Source organism: Ovis aries, chromosome 3, assembly GCF_016772045.2.
Source record: "Ovis aries strain OAR_USU_Benz2616 breed Rambouillet chromosome 3, ARS-UI_Ramb_v3.0, whole genome shotgun sequence".
Classification (NCBI taxonomy): domain Eukaryota; kingdom Metazoa; phylum Chordata; class Mammalia; order Artiodactyla; family Bovidae; genus Ovis; species Ovis aries.
Genome location: NC_056056.1, coordinates 141,204,403 through 141,226,935, shown reverse-complemented (window position 1 = coordinate 141,226,935; position 22,533 = coordinate 141,204,403). Strand labels below are relative to the sequence as shown.

At 39.3% G+C, this 22,533-nt stretch overlaps 1 protein-coding gene and 1 non-coding gene across 3 annotated transcripts in view; both read left to right on the top strand.

The window, feature by feature from the left end:
- ANO6 (anoctamin 6) overlaps nt 1-22,533 on the top strand; it is a 231,470-nt gene that overhangs the window by 158,566 nt on the left and 50,371 nt on the right. For both annotated transcript variants that reach the window (XM_042246830.2, XM_015094718.4), the window contains 3 exons: nt 689-804; nt 8,452-8,586; nt 20,038-20,143. In XM_042246830.2, coding sequence (XP_042102764.1) covers nt 689-804; nt 8,452-8,586; nt 20,038-20,143 — 357 coding nt within the window. The remainder of the gene's footprint in view (nt 1-688; nt 805-8,451; nt 8,587-20,037; nt 20,144-22,533) is intronic.
- Nucleotides 1,212-1,283, top strand: TRNAS-GGA (transfer RNA serine (anticodon GGA)). Its single transcript has one exon. It is a non-coding gene; the product is annotated as a tRNA-Ser (tRNA).

The window sequence follows — 22,533 nt, the reverse complement described above, 5'->3', positions numbered from 1 at the left end:
TATTATTATCCCCATTTTATTGATGAGGAAATTGATGAATGGAGAGGCTGACTGACTTCCAGAAGGTCATCCAACTAGCAAGTGGTGGAGCCAGGTGATTCTGGTTCTAGTATGAGGGAAGGAAGGTGAGTCAGGTGGGAAGAAGAGAGATTGCATTTAAGCAGAGGCAGGAAGTTTGGTTTCTTGAATAAGCTAAATGTATAACATCACATCAGGCTTTTTTTTTGTTGTTTATATTCTGTATTTTCACAGAATAACTGCTGAATTGAAGGACAAAAAAGCCTGGGTTTTAGAACTGACCCTGTAACTAACCAGCTGGTTGCTCTGGGTGTCTAAGGAGGGGACTGGGCTGTCAGGCGTTCCTCCGCCATGAGAGTTTGAGCCCTTGAGCAGCCCAGGTTTTCTTTATTTAGAGCTGGTCCATTTATAGTACATGAGTATCCAGCGGTGGTCCCTGGGATTGTAACATCCAAGCATTCCTTTCCACCCACATTCACAAATGGCCCTCCAGGCATTAGTATTACTCCCAGTTGAGAATTCCTAAGAACTACATGGTATTTCCTTCCAGCAAATGAGACCCCTTATTTACAAATGACTGTGATATGTTAGGGCCGCATTTAGCCAACAGAACACTCAAACACAAACACATACTGATTGTGATGCTCGTTTCTTTGCTGCTTCTTCCCAGTGCAACTTCAGCAGCCCATCGGAGGACCTCAGCTGCCCCAATGAGCGGTACCTTCTGTACAGGGAATGGGCTCATCCTCGAAGCATATACAAAAAGCAGCCCTTGGATCTTATCAGGTGAGTTGTAGTGAGCACTCCACTGGGAAGGGCTCAGGGTTGCCCTTGTGGTTTCTAAGTGTGACAGTCCTCTAAGAGTATTGCCAACCAGGGAAGCTCACTGCAGCTCTGAGCTTTGTTGCCCAGAATTTTTATTGGGGGCTCATTACTAGGCATGATTGATTGAGTCACTGCTCACATGGCTCGATCTCCAACCCCCTTTTCTCCCAGTGGTCCTGCAGTATCACATGGTTCCAATCATGTGATTGGTCTTTCTGGCCTGGCCAGTCCACATCCTGAATCATCTCATTTGCACAAACTATTTAGAGTCTACCGTGAATAACGAAGTCAATCTTATCTTGGGAAATTCCAAGGCATATGAGACTACGCAACTGGAGATCAAAGACCCACCAAATTCTTCATTAGCTTCCCTGGTGGCTCAGAGGTTAAAGTGTCTGCCTGGAAGGCAGGAGACCCAGGTTCGATCCCTGGGTTGGGAAGATCCCCTGGAGAAGGAAATGTTTAATTCTTCATTAAACAGGAGTAAATGTTAGATTTAGCTTAAATTGTATGATGGTGGTGGTTTAGTTGCTAAATTGTGTCTGACTTGTGACCCCATGGACTGTAGGCTGCCAGGCTCCTCTGTCCATGGGATTTCCCAGGCAAGAATTCTGGAGTGGGTAGCCATTTCCTTCTCCAGGGGATTCTTCCTGATCCAGAGATTGAACCTGGGTCTCCTGCGTTGCAAGTGGATTCTTTACAACCTGAGCCATGATAAGAGATGCCAGTTTTCACTGTTTTCCTGCATCTTCTATTGGGTACCATTTCCAACAGTATGTGAACATAATGTCCAGCATGCGTCTTCTCAAAGCACCGGTGTCAGCTGCTCTCCAGAAACTTACATTGTTTGGGCAAAGCTGTTGGAGAAAAATAGATCAAGAACAACTAAGGACATAAATAAGTAAACAACATTTCTGAGTGAAATGAAGAAAATGACACAGTGATGAGATGGAGAGGAACTAGGAAGTGGGGAGGAAAGTGAGTCAAGAAAGTTATCTTTGAGTAAGTGAGCATGTGAGCTGAGATTTGTCTAGTTGGAAAAAAAAAATGCCCAGTATTTTAAGGATCTGGGAAAAAGTCATATCAGGAAGAGAGGCCACTGGTACAGTGGCCTCAAGGCACAAAAGCACTTGTTAAGCTTGAGGAAATAGTGAAAACCAGTGCTAAGGGGAAAGAGAAAGATGACACACAAGGTTAGAAGGGTATTGGGAACATGGAAAGGAGTGTAGACAAGTGCAGTGAAAAGCTGCTGCAATATTTCAACCATTCGAGTAATTTTATCTCACTCACATTTTGCAAAGATACTGTGGAAACTAAGTGATGGGGGAGGCAGGAAACAGGGAAAGCTGGTAAGAGGCTATTAGCACAAACCAGATGAGAAGTCCTGGGGGCAAATATGGAATGTGTTTGGGGAGTCAGGTTGACAGGACATGGTTATGGATTAGATATGTGGGATGAGAAGAAGAGGAGGGTCAAGGTGGACCCAGAAGCATGTGCCTGTTCTTCCTATGATGTCTCATTGCCTGTCCACCTGAACTTGGGGAAAACCTCTTAATCTTAAAAGTGAGAATTTTAAAACACTGAAGAATTTTCATTTTGTTTTACGTTTTATTAAGGGAAATTTTGGGCCTCCCAGGTGGCGTTAGTGGTAAAGAATACACCTACCACTGCGGGAGATGAAAGAGATATGGGTTTGAACCCTGGGTCAGGAAGATCCCCGGGAGTAGGAAGTGGCAACCCGCTCCAGTATTCTTGCCTGGGAAATTTCTTTCCTGGCAAGCTGCAGTCCACGGGGCCACAATGAGTCGGACATGACTGAGCACAAGGGAAATCTTAAACATATACAAGAGTAGAGAAAATAAATAATACGGCAAGTTTGCCTATGTCTGTCACCCATCTCCAAACATTATAAACTCATAGTCACCGTTGTTTCAGCTTTTTCTCTACTTCCTACTGGGTCATTTTGAAGACAACTCCAAATAGCATAATATTTCATTAATAGAATGACAAGATTTCTTCTAAATATAACCAGAATACTCCTTTTGTTTAAAGTTGTAAAATAATCAGTATTCATGTTTTCCTGTCACAAAAATACATTTTTTAACAGTTTTTTGGTTATAATCAGTATCCAAACAAGGTCCAGATGTTGCAAGTAACATCTCTCAAATAGCTGCTAATCTACAATTTTCCAGTTTCTTTCTTGTTTTCCTCATAATTGTTTCTCTGTTTTCTATCTGGCTGATTTCATTCTCCCCTGAGGTGTTACTTGTTTCTCTGTCCTGTGTATTTGCTTTAGCAAAGTGATTTGATCCTCATCTAAAGGCTTGATCTGATTGAGATTGAACTTTGCACAAGAACACTTGTGTGAGTTTCATATTTCTGTCAGTGGATATATAATGTCCAGTTGTCTATCTTTTCTGTGATGATAGCAGCCACTAATGAATGTTGTCTAGATTTGTCATTTCCTCAGGGATTTTGTTTATTTGGCCATTTGTCGTTGCTCAGTCATTAAGTTGTGTCCGACTCCTTCCAACCCCATGGACCTTAGCATGCCAGGCTACCCTATGCACCATCACTCAGAGTTTGCTCAGATTCCTGTCCATGGAGTCAGTGATTCCAACCATCTCATCCTGTCGCCCCCTTCTCTTCCTGCCCTCAATCTTTCCCAGCATCAGGGTCTTTTCCAGTGAGTCAGCTCTTCACATCAGGTGGCCAAGGTACTAGAGTATGATTTCTTCCTTTATTTACTAGTTGGATTAGAATCATAAAGAGACAGTTTCTCTCATTAACTCAGATACCCTGGAGAATAAAATTTTGAAAAAGGATGTTTATATACATGTCAGTATTTGAAGCTGATATTTATATGAGGGTTCTCTTCCATTATTTTCTTTTTGTACTAAACCTATAGCATCTGTTGGCAGAGTGATTGGTTTGATGGCTTTTTAATCATTCTTTATGGGTTTTTGTTTGGGGGCCGGGGTTTCCCCAGGATTTTAAGTATCTTTTGCTGAGGAAAATACAATTAACTATTCCCTGCCCCTGGTCCACCTGTCCCCCTTGATGCTTCTGTCAACTTTAAAAAGAAATGTACAACGTGAGAGTTGTGGGTTAAGTTTTATTTGGGACAAAATGAGCCCAGAGACAGCATCTCCGCTCTGAGAAACTGCTCCAGAGAGGCAGAGGGAGAGGTCACTATATATGTGATTTTGATGAAGGGGGACACATGCAATCAAGCACATATTTTGTTTTTGCAGAAGGTTTCTGCTAGTCGTGAGGAACCATCTTCACTGAAGCACTGAAGAATTTTAGTGTTTTTCTAGATATGAGGAGATATAAGAATTGAGCTCATAAAAACAGCTTCTGAAAAGATTTAACTATCTGAAGACCTGTTCTGCCAGTTTTCCTCAGAGCACAGCGTGCCTCATTTCTGCTCTTTACCCTGAGCACCTTTCAGGGGATGTTGACCATCAGCAGCTGCATGATTCAATCCTTGTACAGGTGGATGGCAAGTGCCAACGGCAAGTGTCAGTCTGTAGTTGACACGGCCCATTAGTAACCCCTTCAGCACTCAGGATGTTAAACCTTCCTCTCTGGTTCCCAGGGATTAGCAGAGGGAAAATTAACTCTTTCCCAAAAAGCAAGTCAAGCAAGCAGGAAAAAAAAACACCTGGAAGAAACAGACCTTGCACAGGAAAAAAAAAAAAAAAAGGGCAAGTTTCCTGTAACACTCGCTCAGAGTGCCAAGAGAATACATGATATCCACAATACAAAAACAGGGTTCTAGTTTAAAGAAAAGTAAAGAAAGGATCATTCTGAGAGTAACATGTAGCTCTTAGGAATTAAAAATGAGCAGAATGGCGGGGGGGAGGAGGGAACAGCAGTATTAAAAAATGATGTTGAAGAAGTTGTACCAAACATGGAGTCAAAATATGAAGACACAGGGGGAAAGATAAAAACTTAAAAATCAGTCCAGGATGCACAATGAACAAATAATAGGAATGCTAAAAATAAGGCCAGAGAAAATGTAAGGAGGGAATGAGAGAAATATTTCAACACAAGTATCGGAACTATTGAAGAACTGAGCACCCTGAGGCTCTGTGTGGACAAGCATGCAGAGCACGCAGCTTGGAGGATGGACAGGGAGCCATCAGGTCGCTGAAATGTGGCCTCTCAAACACTGGAGCAGACAGAAGGTCCTGCAAGCTTCCAGAAAGAAAACCAGGCTTCATACGAAGGAGCAAGACTCAGAATAGCTTTGCATTTCTCAACATCAACGCTTGAAGGTACAAGAAAAGAGAGCAACAGTTTCATATTGCCAAGGAAGGTGTTTTTTTTTTAACTCACTGTCCCATATATGGCCAAATTCTTCATTTGGTGTGAGGAAATTTTCATAATTTAAATGTGCAAAGTAATGGAGGAAGTACAGAGGTACTCCACTCAGAAAGAAAAATACATGGGTTCAATAAATGGGGGTTCCCAGCCTAAAAGAGGGGCATGGAGAGCCCAGGTAACAGCTCTTGGCAGGACTCCTAGCAAGTCATTAATCCAGGTGGCAGGAAAGAGACTGAAGAGATTGATTCCAGGAGATGAAATTGATAGACTGACTCATGTGTCAGAAAGCAGTGAGAAAGTTACACCTGAAAGGGAAGTCTGGGGTTGAATTGTTGCTAAGTACTGGAAGAAACACAAGCTGGAATCAAGATTGCCGAGAGAAATATCAATAACCTCAGATATGCAGATGACACCACCCTTATGGCAGCAAGGGAAGAGGAACTAAAAAGCCTCTTGATGAAAGTGAAAGAGGAGAGTGAAAAAGTTGGCTTAAAGCTCAACATTCAAAAAACAAAGATCATGGCATCCGGTCCCATCACTTCATGGGACATAGATGGGGAAACAGTGGAAACAGTGTCAGACTTTATTTTTCTGGGCTCCAGAATCACTGCAGATGGTGATTGCAGCCATGAAATTAAAAGACACTTACTCCTTGGAAGAAAAGTTATGACCAACCTAGATAGTATATTCAAAAGCAGAGACATTACTTTGCCGACTAAGGTCCGTCTAGTCAAGGCTATGGTTTTTCCAGTGGTCATGTATGGATGTGAGTTGGACTGTGAAGAAGGCTGAGCAACGAAGAATTGATGCATTTGAACTGTGGTGTTGGAGAAGACTCTTGCGAGTCCCTTGGACTGCAAGGAGATCCAACCAGTCCATTCTGAAAGAGATCAACCCTGGGATTTCTTTGGAAGGAATGATGCTAAAGCTGAAACTCCAGTACTTTGGCCACCTCATGCGAAGAGTTGACTCATTGGAAGAGAGTCTGATGCTGGGAGGGATTAGGGGCAGGAGGAGAAGGGGACGACCGAGGATGAGATGGCTGGATGGCATCACTGACTTGGTGGACGTGAGTCTGGGTGAACTCTGGGAGTTGGTGATGGACAGGGAGGCCTGGCGTGCTGTGATTCATGGGGTCACAAAGAGTCGGACATGACTGAGTGACTGAACTGAACTGACACAGAAAACTAAACAGTGAACCACCAAGACGATTATTAACTCCAGAGAAAACAAAATATTGCCCAGAAAAGAAAAAGTAAGCACAGCAGATGATTTGATGCAGCTGTGAACAGTCTTTATGGTATCTTAATAATGCAAAGCAAGGCTATTACTCTAACCAAAATTATATTGTAACTATGTCGAGAGGATGCAGGAAAGGAGTTATGGGTGTATAGATGAGACGGGGGTTGAAAGAGAGGTTAATTCTAGTCTTCCAAAGTAAAGCATCAGGAGGTGATATGTAAAACTGAGAGGTCAGTGAACTACAGTACAAGTATATTATTTACAGAAGTGGAGGTAAATATTCCTAGAGTCAGCTATAAGAAGTGAAAGTGGTTACTTCTCGCCAGGAAATGGGAGCGGTTCTTGAGGGTGGCTTCTTTTTATACCTAGTGTTCTAGAACTGACTCTTTATTGACTATATAGTTATAGCTTTGATTTTTTTAAAACCAAAGCTGAATTTTTAAAAATTGGTATTAAGAATTGGGATGTTTGGGGCAGAGAAAGATAATGATCAGAGGATATTACATTTGAAGGGATCCTCATTTTCCCCAGCCTTTCAACAAGAACCAGGAGACAGGCTTTCTGTTTAGGATTCAAAAATTCTTTCTCAGCTTCTTGTCTAAGCAGTGTAACAAAGGTGCCTTGGGAAGTACTGAACCCCCTGTCACCGTAAATATCCAAGTGGAGTGACCAGCCCTCTTGCAGGGTGTTTTTACTACTGGGCGGTTGGAATGGGCAACTTCTAGCATTCTTTCCAATTTTAACTGTGGCATTTCCAGGGCAGATGTTTGATAGAAATGTATTACAAAGAGCCTAACAGCCAAGAGTCCAAAATGTCCCAAACCCACTGCCAGGCTTTTCTCTCCCAGACACCATCTCCTGAACTGTCATTCGCCTGCCACCCATGAGCCAGACCACAAAGCCCAGTCACAGGAGAATGGACACACTGCATTCCCCCCAGCTGGTGATTCCATCTCGGTCTCAGCCCTTCCTTTTCCCCATGGGTGTAGCCCACGCCCAGGCCTCTGACCAGGGAGCTGGTCTCAGAACTACCCTGTGAGGGCTGGTCCAGCTCAGGGATGTTCCTCTGGGAAGTCTTCCAGACTCCAGGCTGCTCTCAGAGCTCAGTCCCCAGTGGGCTAAGCCCACCGAGCTCAGCTCAGTGTCAGACTGAGCCAGAAGTCTCCTAGAGGCCTCAGAGCTAAGGCAATCTACAGGCTGTACCAGTCTACAGGCTGTACTGAGCCAGAAGTGAAACGTGAGCCAAGGAAAGGTATATGCCAGAGTTGCCTAAACAGCCATCTTACTGCTTGGTCCTCATCCCTAAACCCTTTCTCTCCCTTTCAGGAACAATCTGGCCCTGTTTCATGCCCTGCCTCTTTTTTAATTTTGACTACCTGTTCTCTTCCATTTACTCCAGATTAATTTACAAACATTGAAGAGTTTTTAAAACTTAGGAAAAGTAGAAATGCTGCATACAAAGAATACGGGACAGTAGATTACTCAGTCATATCCATCCTGCCCTTTCCCATTCTCGAAAGGAGTTTTATAAATAGTTCGGTTAGAGAGACATTCCGCTCATAGTTATTATTATTGGCATTTTCTTATTATTTGTGATTTTACATTACATGTGCTCCAAGAAAGTTCTCAGAATAAAGCAAAAACAGATAATTGAACAAATGGTTCATGTTCATTCTTTTCATAAATGTCAAGAATAATCTTTGGGGAAACTTACCAGATCTGCCGGTCTTTATGAAGCGTGATGATAATATCCTCTATCTGCTCCATATTCAGCAATTTCCCCTCTTGGTGTTATTCTAGTTTAGTTTGCTGCAGCAGGTTAACCAGTGGTCAGTACTTCTGGAATATGTAAACTACGTCTTATTTCACAGTAGAACTGGGGGCCTGCTATGAAAATGGATATGTTTTTAAATGTGCATTGAGTCAGAGGTGTAAGTTTAAAGCCCCCTTTATTTATAATCAGAAATTAATATGAGGATAAAGCTGCAGACTGATCATATGTCTCCTCTGAAAATAACTTCTGTCTTCTTTCAGGAAATATTATGGAGAGAAGATTGGGATCTATTTTGCCTGGCTGGGCTATTACACTCAGATGCTTCTCCTGGCAGCCATCGTGGGAGTGGCTTGCTTTCTCTATGGATATTTCACTCAGAATAACTGTACATGGAGGTAACCTCTCCCTATTCCTTGTTACCGTGCTGAAAAGCTGCTTAGACATAAGATTATTTTCTGGGTCTTAAACTGTTTTAGTGAAAGAAGACTCATTACAGAACACTTACTGCTTCGGATGATTCATCTCTTTTGTCATAAGCATAATAACTAAGTGAAATGGGAAAAAATTTTTTTTCTTAGATAATGCAGCCCAGCCTCTGACCAGACTGTTACCCTTAGGAAACACTCCAGTATTTTAAGGCAATACTTTGAAAAAGAAAGGAGGTTTGAAGAATGGAACATCTTTGAACTTTTGGCCCCCTGAGGAATGCTTCATTCAGCCCTGCAGATGTGAACCTAGAGCAGCTCTGGTTGCATCAGGGTTTCAATGGCAAAACTGGCCAAACCAATGTTGCTCTGTTTTTTAGAAGTTACTTCCTTTTTCTCATAGATTTATTCACTTCGCTTGTTTTTGGCTGCTCTGGGTCTTCGTTGCTGCATGTGGGCTTTCTCTAATTAGTCGCAGCAAGTGGAGGCTTCTCATTGCTTCGGCTTCTCTTGCCATGGAACACGGACTCTAGGGTGTGGACACTTCATTAGTTGTGGCGCACGGGCTTTGTTGCCCCTTGGCATGTGGAACCTCCCCTGACCAGGGATGCAACCCATGTCCCTTGCATTGGCAGCCAGATTCTTAACCACTGAACCACAGGGAAGTCTATGCCTTTGTTATATATATTAAGTATATATCATAAAACTCAAGTAAATGATACTTTTTGTTTGTTTTACTTAAAAAAAAAAAAACAAACCACAGTGTTAGAGGGCTAAAAAAGTAATAAAGAATGAGTTTGTGCTTGATGTTGAAATTAAAATACCAGCTACACTGTGTGAAGAGAAATACCTGGGTCCCAAAACACTGACTTTACCATCTCTGATCTGAAGTGTGTTCCTGATCCTTTGCTTTTGGTGACCTCAACCTCCAAAAGGGGTACGGCACTGAACCAGGCCTTTTCTCTTGTTCATCTGGCCTCTATCCAGGTGTGACAGCCAGATCAGAATTTCTGGGCAACAGTGACAAGCTGATGACCAAATTTTTCTAGCCTGCAGCAGATGAGCCTGACTCCAGAGGCAGGAAGTGTACATGGCAGTTCTGATGTATAGGCGTAATTATCCATTCTGTTTAACAAAGGATTCTGAGTGTTTGTGCCCATTATGGCTGTTAGCTTGAAAGCTGCAGATGGTCCTTGAAATACTTGCTCTCTTCACTGAAAAAGAGTTTAGGGCTGAAGGCTGAATGTTTATATTTTTTTCCCTAATTTTGTCTTTGGCTTCTCCATTGTTTTGTATATTGTTCCAACCAAAAAAAGGTATCTCAAAAATATGCTTTCAGAGTGAAAAATTAGCATTTTTATATGGTTCTTGCATGGTGGTGGTTCTCATAATTTATTTTATAAAGTCACCGTACAGTCACTCCACATACTTCCTATATGTGTTTACAGTTAATTTTATTACAAATTGAGTAGATTCACAAGAATAGAAGATAGATAAGATTAGAAGATGGATTTAAGATGTAAGGAAGAATGATCCATTACCCAGTTTAAGAAGAAAACATAACTGTTACCCAGGAAGTTCTTTGCTCAGTTGCATCCCCTCACTTTCCACTTTGGAAATAACAACTATACTAAATTTTTATTTTTGACATACACTGTATGTTCTTTTTCATATGTACTTGTACCACTATAAAATATAATTTTGTGTGCTTTTGAAAATATCTGTGCATAAGTGGAAGATACTGTAGGTATTTCCTCTTCCATAAACCGCCTATTTAAAGCTTATACACACTTTAAAATATCAACTTTTTTGAGATATAATTCATATACCATAAAAGACAGCCTTTGAAAGTGTACAATTTGTGGTTTGACGTACTTCCACAGAGTTCTGTAACCCTCACCACTATCTAATTTTAGAACGTTTTCATCACCCCATAAGGAACCAGTATCCTTCAGAAGTCATTCCCTAACTTCTGTTTCCCTTGGCCACTGGCAGTTACTAATTTGCTTTCTGTCTCTACATATTTGCCTATTATGGACATTTCATTATAAGTGAACCATACCATGTGTGCAGTATGTGGTGCCATCTTTGTCATCTTTCACTTAGCATGTTTTCAAAGGGGGCTTCCCAGATGGTGCTAGTGGTAAGGAACCCACCTGCCAGTGCTGGAGATGTAAGAGATGTGAGTTCGATCCCTAGGTCAGGAAGATCCTCAGAGGAGGGCATGGCAACTGTCTCCAATATTCTTGCCTGGAGAAGCTCATGAACAGAGGAGCCTGGCCAGCTACAGTTCATAGTGTCTCAAAGAATTGGACACTACTGAAGCAGAGTTGACTCATTGGAAAAGACTCTGATGCTGGGAGGGATTGGGGGCAGGAGGAGCAAGGGATGACAGAGGATGAGATGGCTAGATGGCATCACCGACTCGATGGACATGAGTTTGAGTGAACTCTGGGAGTTGGTGATGGACAGGGAGGCCTGGCGTGCTGCAATTCATGGGGTCGCAAGGAGTCGGACATGACTCAGCGACTGAAATGAACTGAACTGAAGCAGCTTTGCATGCATAAACACAGTGTTCTCAAGATTCATTCATGGTATAGCATGAATCAGTACTCTGTTCCCTTTTGTGGTCAAATAATACACCATTGTGGAGAAGGAAATGGTAACCCACTCCAGTATTCTGGCCTGGAAAACCCCATGGACAGAGGAGCCTGACAGGCTACAGTCCATGGGGTCAGTAAGAGTCGGACACGACTGAGCGACTTCACTTTACTTTACTTTAATATGCCATTGTGTGGATATACCACATTGTCTATCCAACCATCAACTGATGTTTGGGTTGTTTCCATTTCTTGGCTATGATAAATAGCTACGACAAGTATGTACAAGTTTTGTGTGAATATATTTTCTCAATTCTTTTGAGAATATATAAAAAAATGGAATTGCTAGGATTTATTATAACTCTAGATTTAACATTTTGAGGACCTGCGAAACATTTTTTTTTGTGACTGCACCATTTTACTTTCCCAGTAGCTATAAATGAGGATTCTGACTTCTCCACATCTTCATCAACACTTGTTATTGCTGAATTTTGAATAGATAAGCAAACAAGTAAATGTGTGTGTGTGTGTATCATTCTAATGGGTGTGAAATGGTGTGTCATTATGGGCATTGCTTTGTGTTTCCCTAATTCCCAGTGATGTTGGGCATCTCTTCATGTGTTTATTTTGCCACTTGTATCTCTTACAAGTGTTCAGTACAACTGTTGAGTTTTAAGTGTTCTTTATATATTTTGTGATTAAAAAAGTGAAAGTGAAAGTCACATCCAACTCTTTGAGACCCCATGGACTGTATAGTCCATGGAATTCTCCAGGCCAGAATACTAGAGTGGTCAGCCTTTCCCTTCTCCAGGGCATCTTCCCAACCCAGGGATCAAACCCAGGTCTCCCGCATTGCAAGTGGGTTCTTTACCAGCTGAGCCACAAGAGAAGCCCAAGAATACTGGAGTGGGTAGCCTATTCCCTTCTCCAGGGGATCTTCCCCGCCCAGGAATTGAACCAGGGTTTCCTACGTTGCAAGTGGATTCTTTACCAACTGAGCTACTATGATAAAATCCCCTTATCAAATATTTTCTTGTATTCCATGGACTTTTTCACTTTCTTGATGTTGTCCTTTGAAACACAAAAGCTTTTCATTTTAATGAAGTACAGTTTACTGAGATTTTTCTTTTGTTGTTTGTACTTTTACTGTAATATCTGAAAAAAAGCATTGGTAAGCCAAAGCATGAAGATTTTCTCAGTGTTTATCTTCTAAAAGGTTGTGTTTTTTTTGTTTTGTTTTGTTTTGTTTTTAGTTTTAGGTCTATGATTTCATTTTTGTAAACAGTATAAAATAGAGATTCAACTTTCTTTCTTGGCAGGTGTGTATTCTAGTGTTCCAGCACCATTTTTGTAAACATAATCTTTCCCATTAGCACCCTTGTCAAAAATTGTTATTGTCATTCAGTCATTAAGTCATGTCCGACTCTTTGCAACCCCATGAACTGCAACACACCAGGCTTCCTTATCCTCCACTATCCCCCAGAGTTTGCTCAAACTCATGTCCACTGAATCAGTGATGCTGTCTATCTGTCTCATCCTCTGCTTCCCTCTTCTCCTTTTGCCTTCAATCTTTCCCAGCATCAGAGTCTTTTCTAATGAGTCAGCTATTCACATCAGGTGGCCAAAGTATTAATTACTAATTACTAGTATGAAGTATTAATAAAGTGCAAAAATAATTGGCCATAAACGTAAGAGTTTATTAGGGACTGTCAGCTCTTTTCTGCCAATACATATGTCTGTCTTTCATGCAAGTCCCACACTCTATTGATTGTTATAGCTTTTTACTAAGTTCACAATTGCTTTGATTTTTCTGGGTACCTTGCATTTCTATAATTTTAGAATCAGCTTTCTCATTTCTGAAAAAAAGCCAAAATTGCATTGAATCTGTAGGTCACTTTGAGAGCTATTACCATCTTAACAATATTAAGGCTTCTAATTCACGAACACACAATAGCTTTCCATTTATTTAGGTCATCTTTAATTTCTATCAATATTTTGTATTTTTCAGTATATATATTTCACATTTTTCTCTAATTTAATCTTAAGTATTTTATTATTTTTGATGCTACTGTAAATGAAATAATTCCCTTCATTTTATTTTTAGATTATTCATTAATGTATAGAAATATAATTACTTTTACTATATTGATTTGTCTTATAACCTCGATGAACTGACTTATTAATTCTAGCAGATTTTTGGTATATGTCTTTGGTTTTAATGTGCAATATCATGTCATCTGGAATAGAAATGATTTTCCTTATTTCTTTCTAATCTGGAGATTTTTAATTTATTTTCCTTATCTGATTGCCCTGACTAGAACCTCTGCTGCTGCTAAGTCACTTCAGTTGTATCAATGTTGAACTTGGGAGGAATCTGTTCAGAGTTTCACCATTAAGTATAATCTTTGCTATGTGTGTTTTATTCCCCTTATCAAGCAGAGAACATTCTCTTCTGTTCATTGTTTTTGATCCATTATTCTATCAGTATGGCGTATTATATAAATTGGTTTTTGTTCATTGAACAATCCTTGCATTCCTGGATACATCCCACTTGATTTGATTTACTGGATTTGATTTGCTAATATTTTGTCGAAGATGTTTGCATTTATATTCATAAGAAATAGTAGTCTGTAGTCTTTTAGTGATGCCTTTGTCTGGTTTTGGTATTGGTGTAATACTGGTTTCATGGAATAAATTGCGATATGTTTCTATCTCTTTATTTTTAGAAGAGTTGGTGAAGCATTGGTATCAGATTTCTTTCAGTGGCTGATAGAATTCACCAGTTAAGCTATATTGGCCTTGACATTTCTTTGATTATTAATTTAGTCTCTTAACTCATTGTAGATCTATTCAGGTTTTCTATTTCTTCGTGAGTCAAGTTCAATCATTTATGTTTTTCTAGGAACTTATCCATTTCACCTAGGTTATTCCATATGTTGGCATATAATTATTGACAGTAATCCCCTATATTCCTTCTTTATTTTTGTAATGTCAGTAGTAATGTTCTTCTTTTCATTTCTGATTTTAGAAATTTAAATCTTCTTTCTTTTTTTCTTGAATAGTCTAGCTAAAAAGTTGTCAGTTTTATTGATCTTTTCAAAGAACCAACTGTTGATTTTTCTCTGTTGCCTATCTATTCTGTATTCCATTTATTTTTGCCTTTTGTCTTTTGATTGGAATATTTAATTTATTTACGTTAAAGTACTTTCTGATTAGGGCTTCCCTTGTGGCTCAGCTGGTAAAAAATCTGGCCACAATGTGGGAGATGCTGGGTTTGATCCCTGGGTTGGGAAGATCCCCTAGAGAAGGGAAAGGCATTCTAGTATCCTGGCCTGGAGAATTCCATGGACTGTATAGTCCATGGGGTCGCAAAGAGTCGGACACAGCTGAGTGACTTTCACTTCACTTCACTTCACTTTCTGATTAAGTTGGCGTCACACTGGAGTTACATCTGTCATTTTACTACAGTAAGTCCCCTACATAGGAACATTCAAATTGGGAGCTTTCAAAGATGCAAACGTGCATTTGCATATCCAGTCATGTAAGTTAGTTAACATGTCTGGGATACATTGTCACACGCATGCACTGTCTAGAAATGATGGTGCTTTTGTGTACTTTACAGTGCTGTATAGAGTACAGTAAGTACAGTAGTACAGTATTTTTATATCCTTACTCGATGCCAGCCCCTGTTGTACTGTACTACTGTGAGATTAAAAATGTTTTATTTTTGTGTTTGTTTTTTATGTCTTATTTGTGTGAAAGTATTATAAACCTATTACAATACAGTAATATATAGCTGATTGTGTTATTTGGGTACCTGCACCTTGTTGCACTTAATATATATAAATATATATTATATAAAAATGTATTTATATATATTATATATGTTTTTTAACCTATGTAGTTACCTCTACCAGTGATCTTTAGTTTTTCAAGTGAGTTTTCAAGTGAGTTTCAAGTACAGTACTGCCTACTGTACTTTCATTTAAGCCTGAAGGATTCTTAGTATTTCTTGTAGGGCAGGTCTGCTAGCAAAGGAGTCTTTCAGATTTTATTTTTGTAGGAGTGTCATCATGTCTCCTCTGTTTTTTGAAGAATAGTTTTGCAGCATATAGAACACTTGGTTGACAGTCTTTTCCTTTTTAGCATTTTGACAGTATGATCCAACTGCCTTCTGGTTTCCATGGTTTCTGATTAGAAATTAACTGCTTATCTTACTGAAAAGTCTTTGTATATGTGGAATGACTTCTCTTTCGACTTTCAGAATTCTGTCTTTGTTCTTGACTTTTGATACACTGAGTCTGATGTGCTTATGTTTGGATTTCTCTAAGCTTATTCTACTTTGAGCCTGTTGAACTTCTTGGATGTACAAATTAACGCTTTCATCAAATTTTGAAAGTTCTTCAGCCATTATTTCTTCACATATTCTTTCTGCCTCTATCTTTCTTTCATTCCTTCTGGCTCTCCTATTATGTGTATTTTTGATGGTGCCCCACTCCTCTCTGAGGCTACATTCATCTTTTTCATTCCTTATTCTTTGTGATTCTCAGACGAGATAATCTCAATAGACCTAATATTAAGTTAGCTGACTTTTTCTTCATCCAGTTCATTCTGCAGAGGAACCTCTCTAGTGAATTTTTTGTTTTACTCATTATATTTATATCTCTAGAATTTCTAGTTGGTCTTCAAGTAATTTTTAACTGTTCATATTCTCTGTACAGTGAGATGCTCACATACTTTATTTCTTTAGGTATGATTTCTATTAGTTCTTTGAACATATGTATGATTGCTTATTTGTGTCTTCATTTAGTATGTCCAATGTCTGGACATCCTCAGGGAGTTTCTATTGGCTTCTTTTTCACCCTGTGTCATGGCCAAACTTTTCTGTTTCTTTATCTATCTTGTAATTTTTTGTTGAAAACTGGGCATTTTAATTATAATGTGGCCAATCTGAAAACCAGATTTTACCCCTCCTCAGAGCTTATCGTTGCTTCTGTTGTCATTGCTGCTGATGATAGGATTTATTTAGTTAGTTTCCTGAACAAATTCTGTAAAGTTATATTCTTTATCATGCATGGCCACGAGATCTGTATACAAAAGCTTAGTTATCTGTTAATGATTGGACAGTGATTTCTTTAAATGCCTGGAATCAGTCATTTTATTGAGCCTTTGCCAGGTGGCTCTGTGTTTGCATGTTCGGGAATGCCTTCAGCACTCCATCAGGCAGTTGTTATATTCACTATCAGTTTTATCTGGATCTCTAAAGCCAAAGAGTACATCATGAGTAATGCTGGACTGGATGAAGCACAAGCTGGAATCAAGATTGCTGGAAGAAATATCAATAACCTCACATATGCAGATGATACCACCCTTATGGCAGAAAGCAAAGAAGAACTAAAGAGCCTCTTAATGAAAGTGAAAGAGGAGAGTGAAAAAGCTGGCTTTAAACTCAACATTCAAAAAAAAATGTTCACTGCATCCCGTCCCATCTCTTCATGGCAAATAGATGGGGTAACAATGGAATCAGTGGCTGACTTTATTTTCTTGGGCTCCAAAATCTCTGCAGATGGTGAGTGCAGCCATGAAATTAAAAGATGCTTGCTCCTTGGGAGAAAAGATATGACCAACCTAAACAGCATATTTAAAAGTAGAGACATTACTTTGCCAACAAAGGTCCGTCTAGTCAAAGCTATGGTTTTTCCAGTAGTCATGTACAGATGTGAGTTGAACTGTAAAGAAAGCTGAGTGCCGAAGAATTGATGCTTTTGAACTGTGCTGTTAGAGAAGACTCTTGAGAGTCCCTTGGACGGCAAGGAGATCTGACCAGTCCATCCTAAAGGAAATCAGTCCTGAATATTCATTGGAAGGACCGATGCTGAAGCTGAAACTCCAATAATTTGGCCATCTGATGCAAAGAACTGACTCATTGGAAAAGACCCTGATGCTGGGAAAGATTGAAGGCGGGAGGAGAAGGCGATGACAAGGATGAGATGGTTAGATGGCATCACTGACTCAATGGACATGGAGTTTGAGTGAACTCTGGGAGTTGGTGATGGACGAGGAAGCCTGGCGTGCTGCAGTCCATGAGGTCACAGAGTCAGACGTGACTGAGCAACTGGACTGGACTGAACTGAGGCTACCGGTTGTGAGACTGTTGGTTTTAAAGGGGAACATGAAGCTGAGGTTATGGGGATGGGGATAAGCCAAGTTAAAATGCCACAAAACTCGCTGGAGAGGGTGTGGAGAAAAGGGAACCCTCCTACACTGTTGGTGGGAATGCAAACTAGTACAACCACTATGGAGAACAGTGTAGAGATTCCTTAAAAAATTGCAAATAGAACTACCTTATGACCCAGCAATCCCACTCTGGGCATACACACTGAGGAAACCAGAATTGAAAGAGACACATGTTCTCTTTCAGTGTTCATTGCAGCACTGTTTATAATAGCCAGGACATGGAAACAACCTAGATGTCCATCAGCAGATGAATGGATAAGAAAGCTATGGTACATATACACAATGGAGTATTACTCAGCCGTTAAAAAGAATACATTTGAATCAGTTCTGATGAGATGGATGAAACTGGAGCCGATTATACAGAGTGAAGTAAGCCAGAAAGAAAAACACCAATACTGTATACTAACACATATATATGGAATTTAGAAAGATGGCAATGATGACCCTGTGTGCAAGACAGCAAAAAAGACACAGATGTGTATAGCAGACTCTTGGACTCAGAGGGAGAGGGAGAGGCAGAGGTTGGGATGATTTGGGAGAATGGCATTGAAACATGTATACTATCATGTAAGAATCGAATCGCCAGTCTATGTCCGATGCAGGATACAGCGTGCTTGGGGCTGGTGCATGGGGATGACCCAGAGGGATGTTGTGGGGAGGGAGGTGGGAGGAGGTTCATGTTTGGGATCGCATGTACACCCGTAGTGGATTCATGTCAATGTATGGCAAAACCAATACAGTATTGCAAAGTAAAATAAAGTAAAAATAAAAATTAAAAAAAAACTCACTATTTTATGGAAAAGATTTAGTTGTTTTTTCTCAAACACTTCTCATGCTATTGGAAACCTTTGTTTAGTTTCTGCAGAGGTTAATTTTGACAGATTTTGTCAAGTTCTTTGCTTTGTGGAGGGGCATGTTTTCCAAGATCTTCACTCAGATATTCTTGAAGTGTTTCTCATGCCCAGTTATTTTTTACTGAGTTATTTGCAGTGCTAATTCTGCAGTTCTAATCCTATTCACATTGGAGTCAATCTGCATAGTTTCTTCTAGAGTGAGCAGTGTGCAACCTGTTGTTATTAATAATTTGCTGGGTTTTTCTTATTAACTTGTTGGAGTTTTTAAAATACTCTTGTGAGTAGTCCTTTGTCATTCCTGTATATTGCAAAACTTCTGCCAGTCTGTGGCTATTTTTTTCCCCTCTCTTTGTAGTGCTTTAATGAGGTTCTTACTTTTAAAAGATTTTGAATGTATTAATATTTTTCTTTATGATTTATGCTCTTTTGTTTTTCTTTAGTAGTATTTTCCTTTACCCCAAGGTTATCTAGATACTATTCAGTAAGTTGGTACTGTTGCAGTTTTATTTTCTACCTGGAACTGATTTATATGTGATAGGATTTAGGGGTTCACTTTCACCTTGTTCTGTATGGATATTCTACTGCAGCAGCCCTGTTTATTCAAACATCAGTTTTTACCTTACTGGTTTGCTGGGTCGATGCTGCCTGTTATATATCAGTTTTGGTGTACACAGAGGTCTCTTGCTGAACTCTTTATTTTTCTCTTTTGCTCAGTTTTTCTTAACTTAAAGGGCTTCCCAGGTGGTTCACTGGTAAAGAATCTGCTTGTCAATTCAGGAGATGTGGGTTTGATCCCTGGGTTGAGAAGATCCCCTGGAGAAGGAAATGGCAACCCACTCCAGTATTCTTGTCTGGAAAATCTCATGAACAGATGTTGGTGGGCTATAGTCAGTGGGGTCACAAGAGTCAGACAGGACTTAGCAACTAAACAACCCCAGTAGCACCTTGTCCTTTAGGAGATGTCTTGACTGTTCTAAGGCTTTGCTTTTCTATTAAATTTATAGCTCAAATAAGGGAGAAATGACATCTTCAAGTATTGATTCTTCCAAATGATGAACATGATAATTTACCTATTTATATAGGTTCTTCACTCTTTTACAACAGTTTTAACATTTTCTCCATATAAATTTTGTACATTTTGAATTAGATTTTTGTTCCTGGACTCTTCATATTTTTAAGTTGTTGAAAACAGTTATAAAAAATTAAAATTCTTAACTGTGGCAGGTCTTTAGAGACACAGTTTCTTTTTGTGACCCTACACATATATACCGATTTTGTGTCCAGCAAACTTACTAAACTCATTTATTCTCATAATTTATCTGCAAGTTTTACTGAGTTGTCCATATAAACAATTATGTAATTTATTAGGGATAGGAGGGTTTTTTTCCTTGCCATTCCCCTTGTCATTGTTTTTTTGTTTGTTTGTTTTTTACTAACTATGTTGGCAGTGGTATCACAACCAGTGAAAAGAAGCGGTGATAGTGGAACATATTATCTTGTTTCTGATGTAAAGGAAATACTTTCAGCCTTTAACTGTTAAGTATAATGTTTTTTTATAGGTTTTATACAGCGAGATTTTATCAGGTTAATGAAGTTCATTTCCACTCCTAGTTTTATAAGAATTTAGTTAGTTTTTTTATCATGAATGGATGTTGGATCTTATCATTCTGGTAAAAAGTCTTGTTCATTAAATTTTTAAAAGTTAAACTTTATTTTTCTCTTTTCTTTAGCAAAGAAGTTTGTGATCCTGACATTGGCGGCCAGATCATAATGTGTCCTCAATGTGATAATGAGTGTCCATTCTGGTCACTCAATGTTACTTGCGAGTCCTCAAAGGTATTTTTTTCAAACATTCACAAGTAATGAAAGCTTTTTTTGCCTTCTAATAATTTTAATACAACATAGTACTTAAATTTTTTTTCCTCTTGAGGAATTTAGAAAGGTAATTTTCAGCTAAGCCTTCATTTTCAAAGATAGATATAAAATACATGTGTTATTCCTTGTTTATAAATAATACATTGACATTAAAAGCCTTGTCAATAATCTCCTGAAAGGTCAGTGAAGAACTGTAGAATTGAAACTGCTTGAATATTTCAAGTAATCAAAACAGATTTCTCAAACCTGCTTATCTGGCTTATCTCATAAATACTATTTAACAGGTTTACTGTTATAAGTATTTTCCTTAATTCAAGTATGGAAACCTGAAATCTGTACTTGTTTTTCCACTTTGAAAGTATGCTAAAACTCTCCTTGGATTTTTAAAGACTTTGCAGATCAGATTTAGACTGTATTTATAAAAATGCATAAGAAAGGTTTTGTCTTCAAATGGTAACAGACATTCACTTTGTCTCTAAACATTCCTACCAAACACATCTGGTTCCCCTTACACATGCAGATAGATGGTCTTGAGCTATATGACTTCTTAAAATCCAGGAGGTTTAGCAAAAGCATTGAGACTGGAGGGAGCTTTCTGAAAGGCATACCAGAAAGACTAGACAGGAAGAAAGATGGTTGGCTTGCTTCTGAAGGTTTTCCTGGCAACTTTGACCTTCTTAGAATTCTTCCCTCTCTTGATCTCTCTGTCCCCTCACTCTGCTATGAAAGTTTAGGAATATTTCTGTCATCTCAGAATATTCTGATCTGTTCCATGTACACAGCTAATATAGTGATGCTACTTTATAGTTTAGACTTCGCAAACTTATACCTGGATTATCACTTGACACACGAAAGAGTGCTGTGAGGCAGGCAGAACAGGTGTTCCCTCTATTTTACAGATTAAAACACTGAATCTTCGGGCTTAAATAATGTGCTCAACCACCCGCCTGGTAACAGGCAAGCCAGGAAATGACAGCACATCTGCCTTCCTTGCTATTACCACGTTCCTCACTGGCTGCCTGTAGGACCATGCACTTCACTCTTGAATGGAACTCAGTTTGAAAAATTGCTCCACCACTTAATTAAGAGGATCGCAGGATATTGTCAACACATGTATTTTTATACTTTATGAGTTAAATTAGATTTCATCGCCCACTCCCCTTCAACTAACACAAGTTCTAGACTATAAATACCCATCATAGATCACTCAAAGTGAAAGACTTGGAGGTAGCAAGAGAGAAGCTGCCTTCCAGCACCGTTGACTCATAAAGGTCCATAGTATGTATCTCCAGGCCACAGGATTTAAGGCAAGTGCAAAGGATAATACCAGAGGCAAACGGTACTCCACAGAGATGTTTTGGGGGAAAAAAAGTGAATCATTCTCTTCCAGTTTCAAAAAAAAAAATGCTTTGAGGCTTTTCAGACTGATTTACAAAGGGAGGGAAGTGTATAAAAGAATATAAAAGAATGAAATAAAAAAATAACATAAAAAAGGAAAAAAGAGAAGCACCTTTCCTGTTTATTGGTTAATTCAGTCATTTCTTCATTTATACATTTTATAGTCATTTCTTTCCTTTTGGAAAGTGATGGAATATTCACTAGTTGATATGTATGCCAGAATTATTAATAAATTAGAAATAGATAATCAGGATCAATGAAATGAAGAAACAGTTATGGAAATAATCAGGATTGATACTGGTTTTGTGACTGAGCATTAAATAAAGTTCTTAGCTTTTTAGCTGGCAAGATAAAGAGGAAATATGGTTTAAGTTATAATGTTTAGGTCTTTGAAATGCATTGTTACATAATTTTGATTTTGTTCCTTTGCAGGAAGAAAGCATAGCAAATTGTCACTTTTCTAGATTCTAACTTTTCTAGATTTCTCTCCTCCACTTAAAATCATCATGCCTGCATGTGCAGCTCTCTCTGCCTTCCTGCTCCACATGACTAACGCAGTGTGCTGACTCGGGGCCACTGTTAGCACAGCCAGCTTTCCCTCTCTGCCATCCTGCCAAGCAAGCTAAGCTAAGCTTCTTACCAAGAAAACGCTTTGCTTATCTTCCCCCGTACTTCCTGCTTCCATGTTGTTTCTGGGGCATGTAGAGCAGAGAGGCCAACCATCTTATACTTTCAGTTTCTCGATTCTTACCCATATGGCAAAAATGGTAACTTCCTCCAAGCCACCTAACTGTCTCTCATAGGAGTGCAAGGCACATCTTGCTTTGCAAGATGTTTTGAGCTCAGCAGCTGCGGTGAGCTTGGCCTTAGCAGTACACCTGCCTTTTCTTGCTGTTCCTTTCCCTCCCACTCCTCTGGTATTGACAGATGTGCTTCCAGTGGCTTTTTCTCAG